The following is a 22,752-nucleotide window of genomic DNA, read 5'->3' as shown; positions in this document are numbered from 1 at the left end:
AGATCTTTAATGTATTGCGGTGCTAAACCGTTCAGTGATTTATAAACTAACAACAGTATTTTAAAGTCTATTCTTTGAGCTACAGGGAGCCAGTGTAGGGACTTTAAAACTGGTGTTATGTGCTCTATCTTCCTGGTTTTAGTGAGAAGACGAGCAGCAGCGTTCTGGATCAGCTGCAGCTGTTTGATTGATTTATTAGTCAGACCTGTGAAGACACTGTTGCAGTAATCAATGCGGCTAAAGACAAATGCATGGATGAGTTTCTCTAGATCTTTTAAACATTCAAAACGCCTCCCCCCCCCACTCTAAAGGCCTTCTCGATAAATCCAATCCTCTTAGATCCACAGAGGCAGCTAGGATGTGTGCACATGTTTCAATCAATACCTTCTGTTTCGCTGACGCTCCCGCCAAGGTCACATACAGGAAGGCTCCTCGGTCAGGTATAAAGAGCCGACTGCCGGGGCTTTAAAATGCGTTATGGTAGATCGGATGGTAAATCTATTTATTTAGAAGATATCAGACTGTAATAAATTAGCACCATGAAAGTCATTTTAATCTTTCCAATCAGATTAGCGGCCTCTTGCATTATTGGCACAAGGATAGGTGATGGCTGATGTATGAGGGGATAAGGAAAGCTAATCACGGCTCCTCAGGTTTTTGGGAAGATTGAGAAAATCTTTTTTGTCCCATACAGCAAGGATGGATGCGTCGGTTCGACCTGTAACTGAACCCACAAAGAATATTTGTTTCTGTTTTATAGTGATTGTGTTCCAAAGTGTCCAAAGCAAACAATTTATCCGCTTCTAAAGGGAACATATAGAAATCTCCTCCCTATATTCAGACAATCTGCTGCCATGGGGAGATTAACCCTCAGATGTTTGCTACTTTGGGGCCCATTCTGATTCACAGATGAGTTTAAAATATAAATAATAAAATATGGAGGGGGGTTTTGTTGCTATTTGTATTATTTTATATCAATCTGTTAAGAAATAAACAGTCTGTTCGAGCTTTGCAACCCAATGAATTAATGCCTGTTTTGCCATTTTTCCCCAACAGATGTGCACAAAATGAAAAAGAAAACATCAACCAACAAATAAATAACCACAGTTAGGTTTGATTAATCTCAATATATGAATTCCAAATAGCTAATAAAACCTGTCAATTGTTTGGACTTTCATACCAAAATAAAAAAAAATAATTAATTAATTAATAAGTTAAAAAATGCAAAAGGGAAATGATTTTCAGTGATCAGAATCACCACAATAACTGAGCAGGATAATTCAGTGTTTACTGTTGCCTGGTAAGATAATTAACTCTCAATCCCTACTTATAGATGGAGGTTGGTAGTCCAGAATACATATGAAGCTCAGTCAATTAAGACAGATGGTGATGACTTTCCTGATGAATCCAGTTTATCTTTGTTAGTGCATTTGTCATCTTCTCCTTTAAACCTCTGCTGTGATTTCAAAGTGAGACGCATAAAATCTAAAATAGAGTCCCTGTTTCAGGCGTGCACGGTTAAAACGTACAGCCTGACGCTGCAGGAAACAGACACTTGAGAATGACTTTATTTTATACAAACAGTTTAAATTTATCAAATCCAGCTGCATTGTTTTCTTATAATGTGTTTTGCTATGAGCAAAGATTTTCTGAGTGATGCAGTTTTTTTTTTTTACTGTCTGCTTTCACCAATTCAGAGACCCCAGTATTAGAAAGTGACGTTTCAGATCTTTTAAAGTGGGGCTTCTGGGAGGAAAAGGTTTGAATAATTTGGAGAAATAGAGCTTGGTCCTGATTGGACAGATGAGGTAAGGTAACGGTTTGTGGGGCCAGTTTCAAAGTGGATTCACACTGTTTTAAAATATCTCTGATCTCACAGATTTCATAGCAGTTAATACAAACTTTATAAACTATATATATATATATATATATAAACACTTCCTCTGCAAATAACCACAGAGTCTTGTGTGAATGACCACGTACTGCTAAATTTATGGTTGTGTAAAGGTTTATAAAACAGTGTTCATGCTATTATATTTTTGTTAAAATGGCAGCAATCCACTTGAGAACTGGCCCCAGTAGGACTAGCATTTATCTCATCGATCCGGTCAGAATTAAACTTTATTTCTCCAAACTCAGGCTATTTTATTAAGACATTAATCGGCCATGACCTTTCCACAGAATCCTCTTTTAAAAGAGCTAAACTACTCCTTCAAAAAGAAAATCTCAAACCTAACCATGAAAAATAAAGTAAAAATCATGGTATACAGCAATGTGCTCACTAATAGCGGGTCAGTAGTTTGTTATTATAAAGAAATATAGACCTACTGATACCCCTTTTGTTGCCTAGCTGATAAATCTGTGACAAGGACCAGGCTTTTCTCTGCATACAGAATGAGATTGTATCACAGTCTCACTGAGAAAAGCACACCATGTGCGTAACACCCGTGGTAGCAAAAAGATCATAACAATATATCATCCTGTTTATTATGATTTCACATTTTGTACTAAAGTAAAGTTTATTTTGTAAAATATTTTAAATAAAGCAGTGCATGGGTGGGATCATCTTTACAAACCATTATATGGTTACCCAGTGACAGTGCAGTTATCTCAGGGACATCTACTCCCTTTTTAAATGCCTGATGATTTTTTATGCTAATGACAACCTGAATTTATGGCTTCAAAACTGAACTCCATCAGCCAATCAATAATAAATATTGACCTTCTGGAGAGCGAATGTTATGTTATAAATAGCATAAATTAATCATGTTTTGAACTGTCACTTGAAAATATTGCCCTTTGTGTATTTATTTTAGCCAACATAAAAAAACCATCGAAATCAAACCAGACAGCAGTAAACCTCTCGAGTTTGCGTTTCGCCGCTTTACCTGTGAAGATTTATTTTGTCCTCGTCGGCCACCGTATGATGTCGTGGCGTTTCCGTCCTGCACAGCTTATTATTTGCTGTTAGCTGAACTTTCCGACTTGTTCAGTCTCTCTTATTTTCTTCTACCTCTCATATAAGTTTATTGGACAGCGTTTGCCCCAGTAGGTCGAGATGAGGCGCGCCGGACTGGGTGAGAAAGTTTTATTTATTGTTTTTACGCTCAGGACGAGCTAATCGGCTAATGCTAACTCATGTTAGCATTAGAAACAGAATGAATACCTGATGTTTTAAACTTCAGTCTCGGTTTTATACAAACCTGTTGCTTTTAATAATAATATAAGACCACTAGAATGCTAATAGTAAGTGTCAGTGATAGTTATTGTCGTGTTTTGCAGGTGAAGGAGGCTCTGGACATTATGTAGCCAGTGGATACAGCGTTTATGAAGACGAAAATCAGCAACTTCAGGAGGGACTGAAAGATAAAGTCAACGCCTTGAAAAGTGTAAATATTAGAAGTCCTCATTATGTCAATGCATGTTGGCAATAATTTGACACATTTTATGTTTACAGCTGTCAATTGACATCGGAACGGAAGTCAAATACCAGAATAAAATGCTAGAAGATATGGTGAGTTTCACTTTCCTTATGCAGCCAAAGGAGCATTTTATCTCCTTTTAATGTTATTTTAGATGTTTTATACCTGGATTTAAATGTTCAGATGTTCAGTGTTTTGTACTGAAATGTGGTGCACAATAAGGATGATGATGCAGACAGAGGCGTAGAAATATTTGCAGAGGTCCTGATCCTGTTCTGTTCCCTTCGCAGGATACAGACTTCGACTCAACAGGCGGGCTGCTCGGATCCACCATCGGCAGAGTAAAGCAGCTCTCCAGAGGCAGCCAGACAAAGCTGCTGTGCTACCTGCTGCTCTTCTGCCTGTTTGTCTTCTTTGTCCTGTACTGGTTTATTAAGCTGAGGTGATAAGCACCTCCTTTTGGACTTGGCCCTTTTAGTTCCACATCTGCATTCCCCTGCCTGATGGATGTCTAAGCTGGACTGGCGCTGTAATGGTGATGATGTAAGGCAGGGATTTGTTTCTCTAAAAAAATAGGACCTGGCTTGTTGCGCTCAGTGTCTGAGCAGTTCAGTGACCCCGATTTGGGTTCTGAAAGGACTTCCGCTGATGCTCGTCTGACAAATTAAATGGTTTGATTGAAGTTAAAAAGACCCGAGACAATAAATGACGAGTGAAAACAGTAATGTTAGTAATTATACGTGCTTCATAATCTACGCTGACTGAACATAGAACAGAGGGTTGAACCTGTGACAATGGTTGAATAAAAGCTTCATGCTGTAGTGGAAACTTACAGATCAAAAGCTGAGGTATAGTTTCACAACACGTGCTAAAAGTAACTACAGTTTGTGCTTATTATAGAATAAATGGATATATTACATCATGCTAACAGCAGCATCATAATTCACTGTTTCAGCTTTGTTGTAAAAATGTTGATGTAAATAAACAAATTTTATGTTCTGAATTGGCCAAAGTGTTTCATTAACATGATGCAGTGATTGTGCTGAAGATTTATTTTAGCTTTTACTTATTTGTCAATGATGCATAAAACGCATTCAAATTAAACGATTTCATGTACATTATTTTGCTTTGTTCTACAAAATAGGTTAATTTAAAAAAAAATATGATCAACACTTTAACTACTGATGAAGAGAACAAAAAGTGCTTCAGATCGTCTGAATATCTTACATCACCACAAGCAGAATCACTGAATCAGAGACGAAATTCAAAATATTCTCCCTCGTTCAACAGGTTAAAGTGTTTAAATGTGTGAGGAATTGCACTTCTGTGAACATTTTTCAGTCACTGGCACTTTCAGGACGGTTATGAAATCAGTCCAGGAGTAAACGTTGACGGCGTCACTTCCTTGGCAGAGTGTCCATGTACTTGCAGATGATACTGAGCATCACCTCATCAGCTCCTGCACCGATCGACATTAACCGGGAATCCCTTTGGGGTTAAAAAAAAATAAAAAATCTAAATAAGGATTTATTTTTCACATCATGCCATCTGAACTGCAGGCTGATAAAATACTCCAGCACAGATTTTTGACTTGACAATTAAAGCAGATCAATTAAACTTTCAAGTAAAACGCAACGATCACAATAAAACTCCTGCATGTGTGGGGCTGCTGTGTTACCATGGAAACATTACACCCCCCCCCCACAAAACTGCGTCATTGATAGCTGCATGGAAATAATGTGACGAATGCAGCTCTGTCAGGACTTTATGCAACAAAATCAGAAGCTGCATGTGTTGTTTTAATTTAAACATAATATTATAAACTGCAGCAAACCTATTTATACAAAAATAACTTATGATTACCTGGTCCAGGTTACATTTTAAAACCTAATCTTATCCAGAAATATAGTTTTTAAGTTAAAGCATAAAGGAGAAATGACTGTAGCTCTGTTCATTTTTTCAGTCTTACCTGTAAAATCTGCTGACCAGCACATCACTGGTGTAGCCCATTCCTCCCCAGAACTGCAGACAGCTGTCACTCAGCTCTCTCGCCAGACGCCCCCCCTTCAGTTTGGCCATGGAGGCCAGCTTGGTGACATCATGGCCTTTTATGTACATCGCTGCGGGAAGAAAAAAAACAAAAAGGTTCAGGTGTAGAAACAAACACGGGGGAGCTCGTGAAAGAAACTGCGATAAACAAGCCCCCTTCAGGTTCAGAGTCACCAGTAGCTGGATCCGTTTTATTATTATTTTTCTTCCAAACTCCTTTTCCAGCGATTGATGTCTCTGCTGTGGGTCCCCACTAAAGAGGCGTTTGTGAGCTGCACGGTTTTCTTTCCCCATTTCAGTTTTTTTTTTCTTTCCTGTCAACATGTGTACCTGTGCCAAACAGATGCACGGGCTTTTAGCTCCCTAAAACCAGTCTTGTTACCAATCTGACGAATTAATTCAAAGCTGCGGGCCACTGAAAAGGGAGCGAGATAATCACAAGACACCTGTTTGGGCTTGGACACCTGCCTCACAGGTGCACCCACATATTCGTATCAGAAATGCTGCAGCACTTCACAAGGATCGGAGCGTGCTGTATTCACTTGTTGCCTCCGTGAGCTCTCCCCCTCTCAGGAGATTAAAGATGAGTCATTTGTTGCTATTTTTTTTTATTCAGATCATTCCTATAAAGTCATCCTGGTTTTTAGGGCCTAAATCTTATCTTTGGATCAAACTGCGAGCTGGAAACACAAAACTGGCAAAGAATGCTACACACAAAGTATGAATGCACTGAAATGTTGAGAAATTTAAGAAATGACTTGGAAAGTGATAAAAAGCACATAAATCTAAAGGAACGCAAGGTTGTTTATACAATGATGTGCGTCTGTTTAAGGCAACAAAGTGCAAATTACAAGAAAATGAGGGATATTACGGCTTCCCATAAGATAAGCTGAGCTCTAATGAAAATAATAAAAAGAGCTTTGACTTTGTTCTACTTTTGTTTGTTTCAGTGCTCTGAACAAGTTTTGGGAGACGCTCAGAAGGTCACTAAGATGCAGCTTATCCGACCCAGCTGGCGCTAGTCTTTGCCTTTTCGGCCTTTTTTCCAGCGACTCTACCTGTAGCGCGGTAGAGGAGGGAGCGGAGCAGCTCGACCTCCGTCTGAAGCTCGGCCAACCTGAAGTGAACCGCCTGGTGATAGAGAATGGGCTGCTTGAAGATCTTCCTTTGCTGCGTGTACTGGATCGTCTCCTGAATGATGTTGTCCATTGTGGTGACGACTGGAGAAGAGGTTGAAAGAAAAAAAAAAAATAAAGGTGATGGAAAGTCATTTTTTATATCCTGATTGAGCAAGACGCCTGTAGCTGGAGCGGACAGCCTGATATGCTACCATGTGATTTAGTAAAAACACTTCCTGTTGCCTAAATCATAGTTTTTTTAGACAATCTGCCAAGAGAAGTGAGTCATATTAGTTACTCAGAATCTAAATATGAAGCTTAAACTCTGCCTCAGACTTTTTGTTTTCTTTTTTAGACTTGAACTGAAACAGAAATGGAGACGAAATGACAGCAAAAACAAAAGAGGCCGAGTAATCTCCGGGAGATAATATCTAATGGATGAACGCTGCTTGTGCAGAGGGACGGATCAACCTTATTAAGAAGAGTTCACTCACTGTTGGCCACGGCCCAGAGCCTTTCTTCCTGGAACTGAAGCATCTGATAGGTGAAGCCCATGCCTTCCTCGCCTATGACATTCTTACACGGCACACGGACGTCATCAAAAAACACTTCAGCCGTGTCAGACGACCACATCCCCATTTTCTCAATCTTCCGAGCAACGTGAACTCCTTTGGCGGGAAAGACAGGAAACGGAATATCACTTTGTACCAAAAAAAAAACACATATTGTGAAATAATAACTTGAAAACAAGCAGAGCTCAAACAGGAGGGTTGCTTCTCGACGTGTCGAATAAACCGCACACATTAACGCACCTGGCAGGTCCATGGGCAGGCAGAACAGAGATTTGTTCCTGTGAGGGGGTCCGTCGCTGGTGTTGGCGAGGAGACACATCCAGTCAGCCTGGGTACCGTTGGTGGTCCACATCTTTCCGCCATTTATCACGTATTCGTCCCCTTTCCTCACTGCCTTGGTCATGATGCCTGAATCGCAGAGACGCGGAGTGTGCGGAAAATGGAAAAGAAATTCAGATCGAAGCCATAAAAGGTCAAGTTTCAGTAGATTAACAGGCAAAGCAATCCCCAATTCTAGCCCCTAAATAAAAGCCCAAGAGTGAATAAAAATAGCTTAGATTTGAGCTGAGATCAAAATTTAACAACTTAGTTGGAAATCAGTGTCCCATCTCTGTTAAAAGTCAAATCCAGCTGTTAGTTTTTGAATATTTCTGCTAAAAAACAGAGCAAGGAAAGTATTTAACTACATAATCTTTTTTGTGGAGATAAGTTCTGCTCCTCTAAACCTAACGCATAAGTAAATTAAGAAAAAAAATACAGTGAAACAAACTTTTGCTGCTACCTGAAGCAGAGAGAGAGGACAAAATGATGCCAACAAATGCACAGCTTCATCCTGACAACAAAAAAGGTGACACATATTTAGAGAACTGTAGAAGAAAAAGACATACTGGAGACGTCAGAGCCGGCTCCGACTTCACTAACCCCGAGGCAGGCAACTTTGTCCCCCATGATGGAAGGAAGCAGGAACTCTTTCTTGAGCTCATCTGAACCAAACCTGCGCAATCACAGACACACAGAAATTCATCAGAAATTACTAACAAGGCCAACATAAACAACCCCCGCTTTAGCGTCGACGTAAAAATCAAGAAAATGTCTCAGATATTCTGCTGCGTCTAATTTGATGCTGACGAGCAGACGGGAGTCTAATAAACTTGTCAAACTTTAAAACTGTGGCAAAACACGGCCACAGTAACAAGTCTGCCAGCTCTGAGGCTACTGCAGCTCCACTGGGACAAGAGGGGGAGCTCCCATGGTACCCCCCCCCTTTGTGTAGCTCTCTTCACACATAAAACCTCGTTTCAGGCGTAAATCTCATAAATCTCCTAATTAAACTCCCGAGACTCCAATAGTCTTTCTTTTTTTTTTTTTTTTACAGAACTGTGTAACGTGTCAGCTGCCTCGTAGCAGCAGGACGTCACACAACCAAGTGAGGCTCAAAATGAGTGAGACACACAAACCAGCCATAACATTACGACCAGTCGCGTGAAAAGTGACATTTACGGCGGTGCTACAGTGACCCTCACCACCACTCGAAACAGATTTACAAACTAGTCATATCTAACACGTTCAATATTAGATTTATGGCTGATCTGTGTAAATGAACCATAAAACCACTGAGGTTCATATTTCATTTACTAGAAAGTTCAGCTCTGCGTTGTGATTGCACTGAGGTGTGAGTTGTGAGACCATCCATTCATAAAAACATCATGCTTGTATGGAATGAGGCATAATTTACTACAAGATTTTGTTTTCTGTCTGTCTAAACGTACACAAAGTAATTGCCTTTCATTTCCTAAGAAGTGCACACTGTTTTAAACGGTTTGTGCGTGTGTTGGCACACGATGCTGAAACGTTCTTTTTGGATATCTTAACTCTACGCGTTTGTGGCCACTGTATTTAGCATAAATCACACTCTCTTATTTTGTAGGAATCTACAACTGTCACAATAAAGGATGTGAAATAGAAACCTTGTTGTTGCCCAACTGGTTGCATCTTAGCATGCATGCATTTAATGAGTTCAATAAAATTACATCTAAATGAAGAAAATGTATAAAAAAGTTTGATTTAAAAGTTGAAGTGTGCAGAGTAGCTGAATATGAACGTGTTGAACTTGCTGGTGTTCTGTGCTTTAGGGCAGTACTGAGAACAGTCGAATCAGAGCATCTGATGCAGGTTTCCGAGGCCGTACCTGGCCAGCGCTGGAGTGGCCATGTCAGACTGGACCCCGATGGCCATGGGGATCCCTCCACAGCGGATGCTGCCCAGCTCTTCAGACACGGCGACACTGTAGCTAAAGTCAAGTCCCAAACCTCCGTATTCTGCACAGAAAAACAAAGAGATCGAGTCCGGTTGCTTATTGTCTATAGTTTTTTGTGCAAATGTTGTAGATTTCTTTCAGGTTTTATGATTATTTAGAAAAGATTGATAACCAATATGGAGATATTCTGTAAAAACACCAGTAAAAAACTAAAAAGTAAAACTAAAAAATAAGCATTTGCTTTGAATTAACTAATTATATATCACTTTAAAGGGATAGTTAAGACTCTTTTCTGTGAAAAGCTGATGAACACAGAATATGTTGTAGCTATCTCTTTGAACAGCCTCAATCTGGAGAAACAGAGTTTGATTCTGACCAGATTAACAAACTAACAGCTAGCCTGAGAGAGCCAAAGTGGATTGGTGGTGTCTCAAAAACAACTCCAGTTTTTAAAAAATTCACACTTGTTTTTACAAATGCTGTTTTATAAACATTCACACTGCTGTCAGTTTTGCATTACACAAATATTCCGGCAAAAAAGTCTTAATATTCCTGCTGGAAGTGTCCCAAGCAAGAGCTACAACTAGATGCTGCTGCTATCTAACAACTGCAGAACTCTGTGTAAATAACCATGTTGTGCAAAACCGTCAGCCATGTAAAAGTTTATCAGACAGTGTTCACATGAACTGCCATGAAACAGAGATTTTTTTTGTTTTTTTTTTAAGGACAGAAGCAATCCACTTTGGTCGTGCCCTCGTTCAGATTAGCGGTTATCTTTGTAATCCAGTCAGAATTAGACCCTGCTGATCCAAACTGAGACTGTTCAAATAGTCTCAGATCGTCAAAAGATCTGAACTATCCCTTTAAAGCGTCGCCTTATTTTATACTATATCAGAGTTTAAATCAACACACACACAAACAGGTATGTAAATATAATCATTTTGAAGTGAGCTGTTAGCACTGGAGCATGCACTCAAATTAATAACAGGATATTATCCTTAATTCCCTCCCCTGTAATTAGGAGGAAAAAGCACTGCAGAGATACCAGCAGCACGCCGAGGATAAGGGTCACTGTCGTTTCAGCATCATCGCATTCGTCCTCCGAAGTCCATCAGACCTGATGTTGACACTTTTAGACAATCCATTTACTGAAACATTCTACAAAAAAAACAAAAAAAAGGTGTTTGTTCCCTCGACTCTGACACTGGAGACATGTCCACAGACCTCAGGTCCTTAATGGAGCAGGGTTAGTTCGTTTTAAACCAAATTTAAAACCAGATTACCCAGAGGCTCGTCTCTTTTCTTCTCCCCCCGCTTGCCTTTCAGCATCAGTCGCAGCATCTATTGTGAAACGAACAGCCTCGTTTTTAAATACCGCCACTTAACGCTTAATCTCAAATTTCCACCTGCTGTTTGTGGAAATGGACAATTAGTTGGGCTTGATTGTAAACTTGTCTAGTCGCACTGCAAAACTGCATTTACGTTTAGATCTGCAACCTCAAAATAAGACACTGTAAGGATAAACAGATGTTCTAGAGTACAAATTAAAAAAAAAAAAGCTTCCTTATGGTTGCAAGCTACTGCCAGCTTGTAAAGAAACACTTTACATTAATGTATTTTAAAAGAAGCGTCCTAGCAGGAGGAAATAAATCTGTTTAGCTGAGCGAGATCGCACAAAACGCTTCACAGCTGAATTTTGCAGCAGAGAAACTGAACATTTTAAAGTAAAACTTCATCCTAAAAGCGGCCTTTCAGATTAGGCACACAAGGTAAGTGTCTTTTTGTGAATCCTTGTCAATTCTGTTTCTGATAATGTATTTTCGTGAATATTATGACACAGTGAGGCTAACTTTGGACCATTTAGGTTAAAAAAACATCACTAAATGGAACTACTGCGACCCTTTTCTCATTAAAAGTTTAGGTCGAGTTAAGACTCTTAATCACACCTTTTGACCACGAAAATCTAATCATTCATCTTTGAGTTTGATTAGATATTTATGGGATAAAATCAGAAGACATAATGTCTCTGTCCACAGCTGTCTCCACCACAGGGATGTAGAAGTTGCTATCTTACAGCTGGTTGAGCAAACCTGACCTGACCTGACCTGACCTGAATTTGGGGCAAATCACTTGAAAAAAAAAAAAACAGTCAAAAGTAAACTGTGAATGCTTTGAGCTTAGTTTCATATGAGTAAGTGAAAGGAGTGAGAGCTGACCGACAGTGAATGATGTTATGGGACTTTACCGCATTATTATCTGTCAGATTAGTCATCAAATGCTGCAGAGCGTGGTCAGGTCACTGCTATAGTAAAGAGAAAGAGAAAGAAACTGGGACAAAAAGACGGGGCGATGCAGTGGGATGAGCAAACAAGAAAGTTGGGGGAGACAAAAATATGAGGAAACAGCCGCAGCTGTGCAGTGATAAGTCTCAGAGCCCTGGAAACCCTGCGGCCCGGGGGTAGCACCGGGTCTATATCCCACGTTAAACAAAGCAGCAGGCTGTCGGCTTAAACAAGCAAGCAGAAGGAAGCCAAAACCGAACTCTGACACAAATGTCGACCCTATACATTTGTGTTTCTTCAGAGCTGCAGATGTTCTCATTAGGCGGAGCTCTGCATAAAACCCAAACTTAAAAGGAGGGAGATTCTGACATTTAAAGGTCTTGAACCATTGTAAGTAATTTATGGTTGTTTCAGCGCAGGGGAAAAAAAAAAAAAAACAGGTGACAGGAAGTCGGTCTGATCACACAACTCCCACTAAAAGTGGGTTCGTGTAGACGCTTGAGGTGTTAAAAACACTTTGTTCAAAAGGAAAAATGTGCAAGCTGCCAGGGTGTATCTGTCAAACGGAGGACGAGGCCATTTCCACGCTGTAATCTGCAGATACCTCTCTGTCAAAGCAGAGGAAAACAGGCAGGCGGCCAGGGGTCATCTCCGTCTTCTCCCCCGGCCGCAAAACTTCCTGTTCTGGTGTTTTGAGAGGTAATAACGAGCGGAAAGTGTTTAGCTCAGACACTGAACGGCATCGGGAGACTCCCTGGACGGGTTTCTGAAATCTTGTAAGCAGATGTGTTAAATCAGTCGCAGTTGAAAGCGTTGGTAAATAAAAAGCCGTCTCTCAGATCCGCTGCGCCCGCAGAGTTCTCTAAAAATGTTTTCCAAAAATAAAAGTCAACACCGCTCCAAAAGGAACTCTTGTTATTTCAGGAAATGCCAAGAAACAACTTTAACTCCTAAATTCTTGTGTTGGGCTGCCTGTGAAAGGGAATTAGTGGTTTCTATGTCTGCTGATGTGCTAAATAGCCTGATTACCGCCCCACACTAATTTGTTCTTTTTATGAGAAGTGAAGAATGAGAAATATTTTAATCTCAAATTATGTTTTTTCTTCTTTGAAAAGTCTACATTGTGCCTGGCTGTTCCTGAACATCCAATGTTAGATCCACTTATATTAGCCATTAAGTTCTAGTAATTAGGTAAATAAGTCTAGTCTAATAATTAAGTCTTGCAGAATTAAAAAAAAAAAACACCTTCTGATTGTACAATAATATGTTTTTTGGTCCCATTATGGAGTACCCTAGACTGACTGGTAGTTTTCATGACACCTTGGCTCTAACTTATCCTAAATGAACTTTGTGGCTTTTTGCTGAAAAATTAATCTGAAACCATTAGGTTAGCGGTCCCCAACCTTTTTAGCTCCACGGACCAGTTCATTATCAGACCGGCCTTTAAAGATGTGGCGGATAAATACAACAAAATAAAATGATGCGACCGGCATGAAAACAGGGGGTATTTTTTAAAACATAATAAACTTAAATCCAACGTGTCTTCGCAGCTTTGTTAGCTGCGTCCTGGTATTGTATTATCAACATGAATAACAGCCTCTCCTCCCCCCCAATGGTCTCCGTGTTTAAACATGCCCTTCAAAATAAGAGACACCACAAATATAAAGTGCACAAAGAATATAACTCACCATAACTCTGAATCAGTGGGAGCCCTGTGCCTGTTTCTCAGGAATGAGACGGTCCCATCTAGGGCTTCCAGAGACGTTTGTTTTTTACTAATTTTGCTGCTTGTGGGTTTGTTTTTAGCGGTAACGGATCACATGACCTAGATAAGCATTCTGACACGCATCAAGAGTGAGTCATAGAGGGATGTAGTGAAGAGAATCCAGTCAGTTTTTTCAAAATAAATGTCGTTCCGACTCCGAAAATTAAAAAAAAAGCCGGAAATACCTTAAGTTAATCATTCTTTCTCTGCGGCCCGGTACCAAATGACTCATGGACCGGTACCGGTCCGCGGCCCGGAGGTTGGGGTAATATATGACAATGATTAAGCTCTTTTTACTTTCTTTGAATAATCTAAATTTAAACAACTGCAAACCCTTAAAACAGGACATCTTGATTCCACTGGCTTCACCGAAAGGCTTGTAACAAACCTCTTCGTTTAGCTCATGAAGGCTTAGTCCAGAGATAATCTGGTGGGCTCTCAGGTTGGTGAGGATGTAAAGTTTGAGCAAAAAAAAAAGACAGCATGTTTTCAGGTCCACTCCTCATTCACTGCAGTACAGCTATTAGGTCAGCGTTAATGAATTTTGCATTAAAACCAATTAGCCACAAAGGTTTAGTAAGTTTTCACACATCTAAATGTCTTTTTAGGAAACAACAAAGTTCGCTCAGGCAAAACTAATCCTATAAGCTTTTGCATTTTAAAACCATTTATCCTTCTGACTTAACTGAAACTATTGATGATGAAAACCAAATTTAGCACATTTACCCTTTTTGGATTTTGGCCACCAGGAGCTCTGGCTTTATGTAAACACTGGATTTTTAATGAAACTATTTTGTTGATTAATTGTTGCACATTTCAGGTCATGTCATTCAGGAGTGAAACTCTGCTTTTAGAGGATGTCTTTGTCCTTCAAGAGGCCTTTCTGATGGACACAAAATCAATCAACTCCAATTAATAATTTGATTAAACATGAACTTTTTATATTTAACAAAAAGCCTTTAAACAAGAACTTCACCATATTAATGGAAAATGTTTGGTAAAATATTTATGCAATTATCAAAATAATCTCATATTATATTAGTGTATATACATTACAAATAATATTACAAATGTATTCCTCTTATTAGACTCAATCACACAGAGGAGATGTTTTTGTTTTGTTTATATTCCTCTAATCTCAGTTCCCCAGATGAATCATTTTCTCCATTAAACAAACTCCGATATCCCCGCTCCCACTCCCTTAATCCAACCGTATAAATCAATTAACCCAGTGTGGCATTCTTTAAGCCCGCTTCATTAGTCAGCGGGCTCGCAATTACTCAAACTGTGCTTTTTTTTTTTTAACTTCTCCTGTTGCAGTGGTAACTTTTGTCTCTCCTATTCTAATTAAACCTAAATCAGGCAAAGCGTACAGAAAAGCGGGGCAAGCTTTGTCCAATGCCAACAGTTTCGAGCCAAACGTGCTTTTATTTTGAAAAAAGAAAGGAGCGCTTTATAGCTGTTGAACAAATTGAGTTCTGATTGATGGAGAGCGGCGGCCTACGGTTGTTTTGGTTTACAAACGCTACCTCTCAGGCTAATTTGTGTGTGATAGTGTATCGCTCCACCTGATAAGACCCTGGGCCGATCCTCCTCTCTAATCTTGTCAAGTAATGCTTAATGCTTATGTGCTCAGCACATTTTAATTCCCTCGCCCTCCCTCTTCTTTGACCTACAGACACGGAGGAGTGAATCTCCTTCGCTGGACTCACGAGACTCGCTATCGAAACGCCTGGGCTCACACGTTTGGTTCTTTTCAGCACCAAAGGCCGAACGTTGAGCTGCACCTTTAACCCCCCTCCCCCCAAATATAAAGAAAAAGTTTGTCGAAAAGTGAGCCTGTTACTGTGGAAACATTCAATCGCTGGGACATCAAACACCTCCCGCTGATAGTCCGCCGCTTCCAACGAATTCAGAATATATTCCCCATCACAGCCACAAATATTAGAGACCCCATCCTTTCCCCTTATCCCCTCCTCTTCCTCAAATATGACCCAGCTGAGTACACACGTAAGAAATCAGACACACAGTAAACTGTAGCAGCTGCTGTGGGACTATGACACCAGCACCGATCATCACAGCCGTAAAACGGAGAGAAAATCAGAGTTTAGTTGTTTAAAAAATATGCACTAAACGTCACACAAAAACAGTCAAAGTGGTCACAAAGAAAACAGCTCCTCCGACGTTAAAATGCACCCACTTTTAATTTAGGAAAATTCAGCCCGCCATCTGAATTACGCTGCCTGAATGATGCTCGTTCACGGCTGTCTTCTTAGGTTAAACATGGCATCAGTCACAGCGGCATTTATTCTGTGACAAAGGTTTTCTAATCCTCGGATGTGTGTCACAGATTTATCACGGGAGTTTGGGGAAATGGAATCAGAAACAAAACGTCTTGATAACATTTATCATGCAGACGGGAGACATGGATGATTAATCAGTTTTCATGTTCGTATTTGGGTTTCCAGCTGGAATTCATGGGAATACAAATGATCTGGGTTCTGGGAACCTTAAAAAATATTCTTAAAAATACTTTCCATGGAGCAGATGCAGTTTCGTTTTGGGCTTTGAAGGACTTTGATGCTCTTGGCAACCTGATAACTAGTTTTTCAGAATGTCTTATGTTGACCTAAAAATAAAACAATGTTTTATTTGCAAAACAAATGCGCTGGGAATCCCTGTAATTTTTCTGGTAATTATCCTTTCAGAGAACTTTTTTCCCCCTTCCTAAGAGTCTGTGACAAAAACATTTTAGCGTTTTAAAGTCAAATAACCCTTTTAAAGATAATTAGAAACTCTTCTGAATTGATTTTTTAAATGATCTTAAATGTTCTTTTGTTTTGCCCTATGCCACGAAAGGCTGGCGACGATGTAATTCCCCAAATCTCTGTGTGTGTGTGTGCATGTGTTAGTTTGTCTGTTAGCAAAATATCTGCTGAACTACTGGACAGATTTTAATGAAACTCTCAAAGTAATCACTAGATGTACATCAACAACTGATTACCTTCTCCATAGGTAACCAACTTCAGCAAACACAAAGTTAGCTACAACTCAGTCAATTTTACAGATATTGAGCTAAAATCTGGCGTGGTGGTAGCTGAGTCATTCCCAACACAAACTCTAAGTGCTAACAGATCTTTGTTTAAAACTTTGGAGCGAAAGACTGCAGGCACGTTCTTTCAAGGAATGCTAGTTTCAATAAAATGAGTAGCAGCTCGTTTAAAAACTAAACTAAGCTAAATTTCAAGTGGAATTATATTATATATATTATACAAATTAACTGAGCAAACAGAAGCCCAAGCTGGCAAAAAGGACCTTTCAGCAATGTAAGCAGTTATTTTCATGCTAAACTCCATAAAAGCAGATTGGGGAGTATCTTGGAGGATGTTGTTGGGGCATTATCGCAGGGCTACTGCGTCACCCGAAGGTCTGATTATGAAAATAAATGTTCAATCTTTGTTGTTGTTGGAACGCCAACTTCTCACAGGTGCGGGGTCACATTTGTCGTCTTACCAACTGGTTTGCTGACGCCGAGAAAGCCAGCATTTCCCAGGATCTTGAAGATTTTGTGGGCCGGAAACGTCCCCTCTGCTTCCCACTTGTCGACGTACGGGTTAATTTCCTTGTCGATGAGCTGCAGTGCAAAGAAAACAAGCCACAGTGTCTAGAAATGTCCACATGGAAACACCAAAAACAACCCAAAGGCTGTAGTAACTACATTGTTTTCATGTGGACATCAGGATGAAATGATAAAGTTATTTATTTTGCAAATTTACAAAACATTGTGCCCGTGTGGACGGACCCTTAAAAAGTTTAGTATGCTTAGCTGTGCCAGATACCATTTCTCTAAAAAAATAAATAAATAAAGTAAAAAATCAGCTTAATTATTAATTTCAGCCAATCAATTGATACACCTGTAATTTATACTATGTATAAAGTTTTAACTGGGTCGTTTAGTAAATTTTAAGAGTGAAATTGTGAATTTTCATGGTTTAGAATTGCAATGAATGATTGTTTTGTCCTTTTTTTAAGTAATGTGGCTTTAACAGCAAATGGGATGTTTATGCATCTTGCTGTGTGATGAACATTTATAATGAAGTCTTCAGCAGAAAAGAGCACATGTGAATGAAGCCAGGCTGAACGTAAGAACAGCATCAATAACCCCGAAGAATACCCTTACAGAGCTCTCAGCATCAGTGGAAATGGATTCTGAAGGCTAACACTCGTACTTTCACTCTAGTATACCGAGTTGCTGATTCAGGGGTGTTTTTTTTTTTAAATCAGAAAAGGTTGTAAATATTATTTTTGTCAGTTTGAATTAATTTAGACATTTGCAGCTAGTCTTTTCAAAGAACTCTGCTGCACAAAACAGGCTTCGTTAGAGGAAGTTTTCTCAAACAAATGTTAGAAAGGAAACTGAATAAATTAACACACTAAATAAAAAAAATCCAGCAAATGAGCAAAACAAAATTATATTTTCTGTATTGTTACATTCTGCGCCTGTTCCTCTTTAAAATGTCTTCCAACATCTTCACATTTTATTGATGTTGCTTGAATAAATTGTCCTCTTGTGGTTTCAACGGATATATGGCAGCTTGCTCACAAACTGGTTTTTTTTTCCTTCCCTGATCAGTTATAACGCTCTGAAATGGTGTCTAAAAACAAAACAAAAAATAAGTGCTCTGCGGAAACTTTTAAAATCAAATCCAAGCTCCACGGGTTAAACAGTCAAGTGAGCCGAGCGGAGAAATTTAAATTGTAAAAGAGTAAATCCTGGTAGTTTTTTTTTTTTAAACCATGTTTGATTAAATCCTTCAACAGTTCTTAAACAAAAGGAAATAGGCATATTTCCTCCAGGATTAGAAAAAGTTCAGCCAGCAATTTAACTGGCATATTTTACTGAACACATCTGTATGGGAACACAATAGAAAATGTATTTTCATCGTTTAAAAAAAAAGGACTAGTTTCAAGCTACGGGGTTTAAGTTAAGGCTTACTTTGAGAACAGGAATCATAGAAAATAATCCTTAAAAATGAGCAGCTACTCATCTCCTCTAAACCTGCGATCCGTGTCCAAAGTTCAGATCCTGAGGAGGGAAAGGGAGGAACGGCTAGTTGCAGGGAAGGAAAACATAAAAAAAAAAGAAAAAGAAAAACAAAATCACGAAGGAGTATTCCTGCATGTCCTCAAAAAGGGGGTATTTTGCTCAACTTGGGCTTCGTAACAGGAATTTCACATCACTGAGCCGCCGTTTGGTAACGCGAGGTCAAAAAGCTTTGCAACATCCAGTCGTTTCAACACATCTAGTCTGGAGACTTGGTGCCTTCGGCGAGACGAAACACTCTGTAAGCTCTAGTCTGGACTTCCCTGTGCAACACAAACTATATTTAACTGGGTCAGCCTTTCAGTACAACCCAAATTTACCCTAACGCTAGGAACTCTATGATTAATATTAACTAAAAGATGTATTGTCAATATTTCAAATTGAGTGAGTAGTATTTGAACTTTTCAAGCAGGTGTATTTACTGGATTATCCAGGAATATTAGCTTTTATTTAACTCCAGTCATTAATAGTCTCTCTATTAAGAGTTCAGACTGACTTGTTGTGATGCCTGTTTGGTATATCAGGTGGTTAACAGCTCCATCTACATAAGGCCAAACTGCAGCGTCCTCCATCTTTGCCCTTCCACGACTGCATGGGAGGCATTTACAAACACTAACGACACTTTGCAGAGAACAGAGCAGATTGAATTAAAACACACACACAGGAAGTGGCTTTTATACCTGTAAAGGTCGCCAAATTACGTCTTTACTACACAAGTAGTTGTTTGCTGTTAAATAAACTGGTAAAATATTGTATATTTAAGCTTTAAATACACCTATCCTTTGAGTCAGCAACAGTACCATGTGGGCTATTTATATCAAATTGTGCTGTAAGATAAAAACAGTATTTTTTTTTTCCAAGAAGAGAATAAAATATGTCTTCTCTTTCATAGTTTGATATGATCTGTTTAGACAACGCTGCGCCCCACAGCATCCGAAGACCCTCTAAGTTACGGAGACAACTAATTAATGAGTATTTGTCTTTTTTTTAAAATTGGGAATAAGTAATTAATTTTAAAAGGCAGAGATGTACAATTACAATGATTTACTGGTACAATACAATAACTAAGCAGTCCATGGAGCTTCTTAGGTTTTTCTGGAATAAAACCTTCAACTTGCCGGGCTGCGGCGTGTCGTGTTGTGAGAAATCCCGAGATGAAACCGAAGGGAGGCTGCACATGATAATCAGCATCCTCGTAAAGTTGGGATAACCTTACTTTGGCTCATCTTTAATGACAGCAGCTGACCTGCTGTGCACAACAACTATGGACAGGTTTTTTTCCCCCCTTCTGCACGTGGGGGTACTATAAAAACTTCTGAAAGCACACATCAACACTCTGAGACTCTAACCTTGAGCACCAACTGTGGGATTTCCTCGTTTGTAAATTTATAAACACACACTATCCTACAGTGGACTCTTTTAATAAACCATTCCTGCCCAAGTTCCTTTTCCTGCCCTCCCAACATATTGTCCACCATTTCCTATTTGCAATCTCATGCCTCCCAGTATTCCCAGTAATACTTTATTTTCAACCTGGTGGCATTATTTAAAAACTACAGTCAGACAACGAGCTTCCTTCCATTTCGCCGACACTTTTTGTTTCCCGTCTTATTCGGGGTCTTGTTGCTATTTTTGCCACTTCTAATTTGTCTAGTTATATGAATCTAAAGTGAGTCAGGCTGATTACTAATTTGCAACTTCATTGTTTGCAACAATAATTTGCAATAACAATAGGTATGTGTTTGAGGAAGTGCTGAACATAGAAACAATAAATGTGATGAGAAACAAAGGTGTGACTTGGTCAAATCTAATATTCTTCGATTTCGCTCTTTGGGGTTTTATTCTGGAGTAAAGTACTTAGATGAGTGGACTGGCATTTTTTAAATTAACTTAGGTTTGCTGATGTCTCCTTAAAACCTACTTTTGCTCAAGCACAGGGCAAATTTAATAACGCCGGAGAACTCACAGTGAATACTAATAAACACGCTGTCTCTTTTCCAGGCCTTTGAAATAAAGCAAAGAAAAACAGTCAAATCAACTATCTGCCAGGTTCAGATTATCTGTGCGCTAGAGTTTTTTCAAGGTTCTGTTGAAACAATTTAATGAGAGATTTGCCTTTCCTCTGTAACCCCAGCGAGAACGGCGTCTGATTCCCTCGTATCGAAAAAGTTCAGCCGTTTTAATTTCCCGCCTGAATGTTTATCAGCTCGACAGCCTGAGTTACAAAGAAATATTAACTTAATTAATGTGGCATTCCTGAACCTTCGCTGGACACAAACCAGTCGGGTTGTTATTTAAGCACACCAGCACCCTGAGGCAGATTTATCCGAGTACCAAGATCCACTTCTGCCTGTTCAGGTTTCGCCATGTTCGTCTTTATAAGCCACCAACTATAGCTCACCAACTATTTCCAACATGTTTCTTTGGTCTGGTTTCAAGTTTATGGATTTCAGCATCATCCCTCAGGCCATCACACACTGAAGTGAGATAAATCAACGCCTTATTCATGTGATTATAACACAATACTTCACCTAAACATGCCAGACTGACTCTGAACTTTGTGAATCACTTATTTACTTAAGGCTGATGATGTAGGAGAGAGGTGGGATTTCTCCAGTGAAATCCACTTGTAGCCTCGGTTATTTTACCTATAGCACAGTCATTTGTACACACACACACACACAGATCTATAGTAACAGCAGTGTTAAAATGTTGAAGTGAAAGCACCTTGTGGAGCAGAAACAAACATAAACAGCAGAGGAGGAACAGATAGCTTTTTAACCTCTCACCTACTTTACTCAACCCAAACACTGGCTCTCTTTAGGTTGTCATATTAGGCAGAGTAACGCTGCTGTGTTGGAGGAAATATTAAAATATCCAATGCTCATAACAAGAACTGTACAATTCTGCCTTATGGCCCCCATTTTGTTAGCTTAAAACGTCTCTATTCTGTGTGTTAGCAATCCCGCATACCTTCCTGAGGGCCTCCTTCAGCGCAAAGTGCTCTTGTGTGTAGATTAAATGATCACTTGTGGTGTCTGAGGGCTTGGACGTGACGGTTTTAGAGGACACATGTTCAGACAGCGACCGGACGCCCACAAACGAGGCGAATTTGCACAAACTACGGCTGTTTAGCAGCAGGTTCGAACGCAGGGATCCTACGCGCAGCGCCATTATTGACAACAGCCTGTTAGCGCATGCGCAGACGGTGTGTTTTCCCCTGGAGGACAGTTTCTTTTTTTTAATTGCCCGTCTCTGTGTCTGTGTCTGTTACCAAAATATCTCATGAACCACTGGACGAATTTTAATGAAACTCGCAGAAAATAATGATTAGATGTACATCTACAGCCTATACTTTTTTGGAGTTAACCTAATTCAACATGGCTGCCACAGCCAAGTAAACTTAGAAAACACAAAAATTGCTATAATTCAGTCAACTTTACAGATATTGACCTAAAGTTTTGCGTGGTAGTAGCTGAGACTGATCCCTGACACACATGCTGAGCATTACCAGCTTACACAATATAGGAATAATTACTGGATGTACTTCTACAGCTTACCAACATTTGGAGCCAACTTAAAAAAAGTGGCCACCATAGCCAGCTGACCTTAAAAAACATTAGAAAGTTGATAATCCAGTCAATTTTACAAATGTTGAGCTACAATTTAGTGTGATTGTTGCTAAGAGTAATTCACAACACATTCTCCAAGTGCTGCTCCTTGCACAAGATCTTTGTTTAACCCTCTCAGGCTCAAATTAAGTTTTAGTTACAGGAAAAATCAGATATGTTGTTGCAATGCCTGCCTTGAGAGGGTTAAAACCTTAGCATTAACTGTTGGCAACAACCCTGGTTATCTCATGACCCACTGGATGGATTTAATTGAAACTCTTAGAAAGTAACCACTGGATGTATGTCTACAACTGATTAATTTTTGGAATCAATCCAATTCAATATGGTCACTACAGTCAACAGTAGCCACTAAAAAAATGGCTATACCTTATTGAAATTTACTCATATTGAACTAAAACCTGATGTGGTAGTAGCTTAGAGTTATTTACAGCACACACTCTGAACATCTTGTGCTATTGCATTAGATTGTGTATAATGTTCTTCACAAGGTTTGACCAAAACAGCTAAACTCTGTCAATGCACGGCATAAAATGAGCTTAGTCTTCTTCTGG

At 39.4% G+C, this 22,752-nt stretch overlaps 2 protein-coding genes across 2 annotated transcripts; one reads left to right on the top strand and one right to left on the bottom strand.

The window, feature by feature from the left end:
• The first annotated feature begins 2,899 nt into the window (after window positions 1-2,899).
• Window positions 2,900-4,425, top strand: bet1 (Bet1 golgi vesicular membrane trafficking protein). Its single transcript, XM_017426157.3, has 4 exons — window positions 2,900-3,077; window positions 3,283-3,389; window positions 3,458-3,514; window positions 3,713-4,425. Exons 1-4 carry the CDS (start codon window positions 3,059-3,061, stop codon window positions 3,866-3,868), a joined length of 339 nt encoding a protein of 112 aa, XP_017281646.1. The 5' UTR covers window positions 2,900-3,058; the 3' UTR covers window positions 3,869-4,425.
• On the bottom strand, window positions 4,148-21,773 carry zgc:85777 (uncharacterized protein LOC405871 homolog). The gene is made up of 9 exons (XM_017426145.3): window positions 21,543-21,773; window positions 16,979-17,099; window positions 9,350-9,479; window positions 8,049-8,155; window positions 7,402-7,569; window positions 7,084-7,257; window positions 6,530-6,691; window positions 5,392-5,542; window positions 4,148-4,910 (listed from the first exon to the last, which is right to left on the bottom strand). Exons 1-9 carry the CDS (start codon window positions 21,741-21,743, stop codon window positions 4,820-4,822), a joined length of 1,305 nt encoding a protein of 434 aa, XP_017281634.1. The 5' UTR covers window positions 21,744-21,773; the 3' UTR covers window positions 4,148-4,819.
• Window positions 21,774-22,752: the final 979 nt, after the last annotated feature.

The sequence above is a fragment of the Kryptolebias marmoratus genome, linkage group LG5 (genome assembly GCF_001649575.2).
Source record: "Kryptolebias marmoratus isolate JLee-2015 linkage group LG5, ASM164957v2, whole genome shotgun sequence".
NCBI lineage: Eukaryota > Metazoa > Chordata > Actinopteri > Cyprinodontiformes > Rivulidae > Kryptolebias > Kryptolebias marmoratus.
Note: the sequence above shows the minus strand (reverse complement) of the source record. Positions and strands in the feature narration are given on the sequence as shown.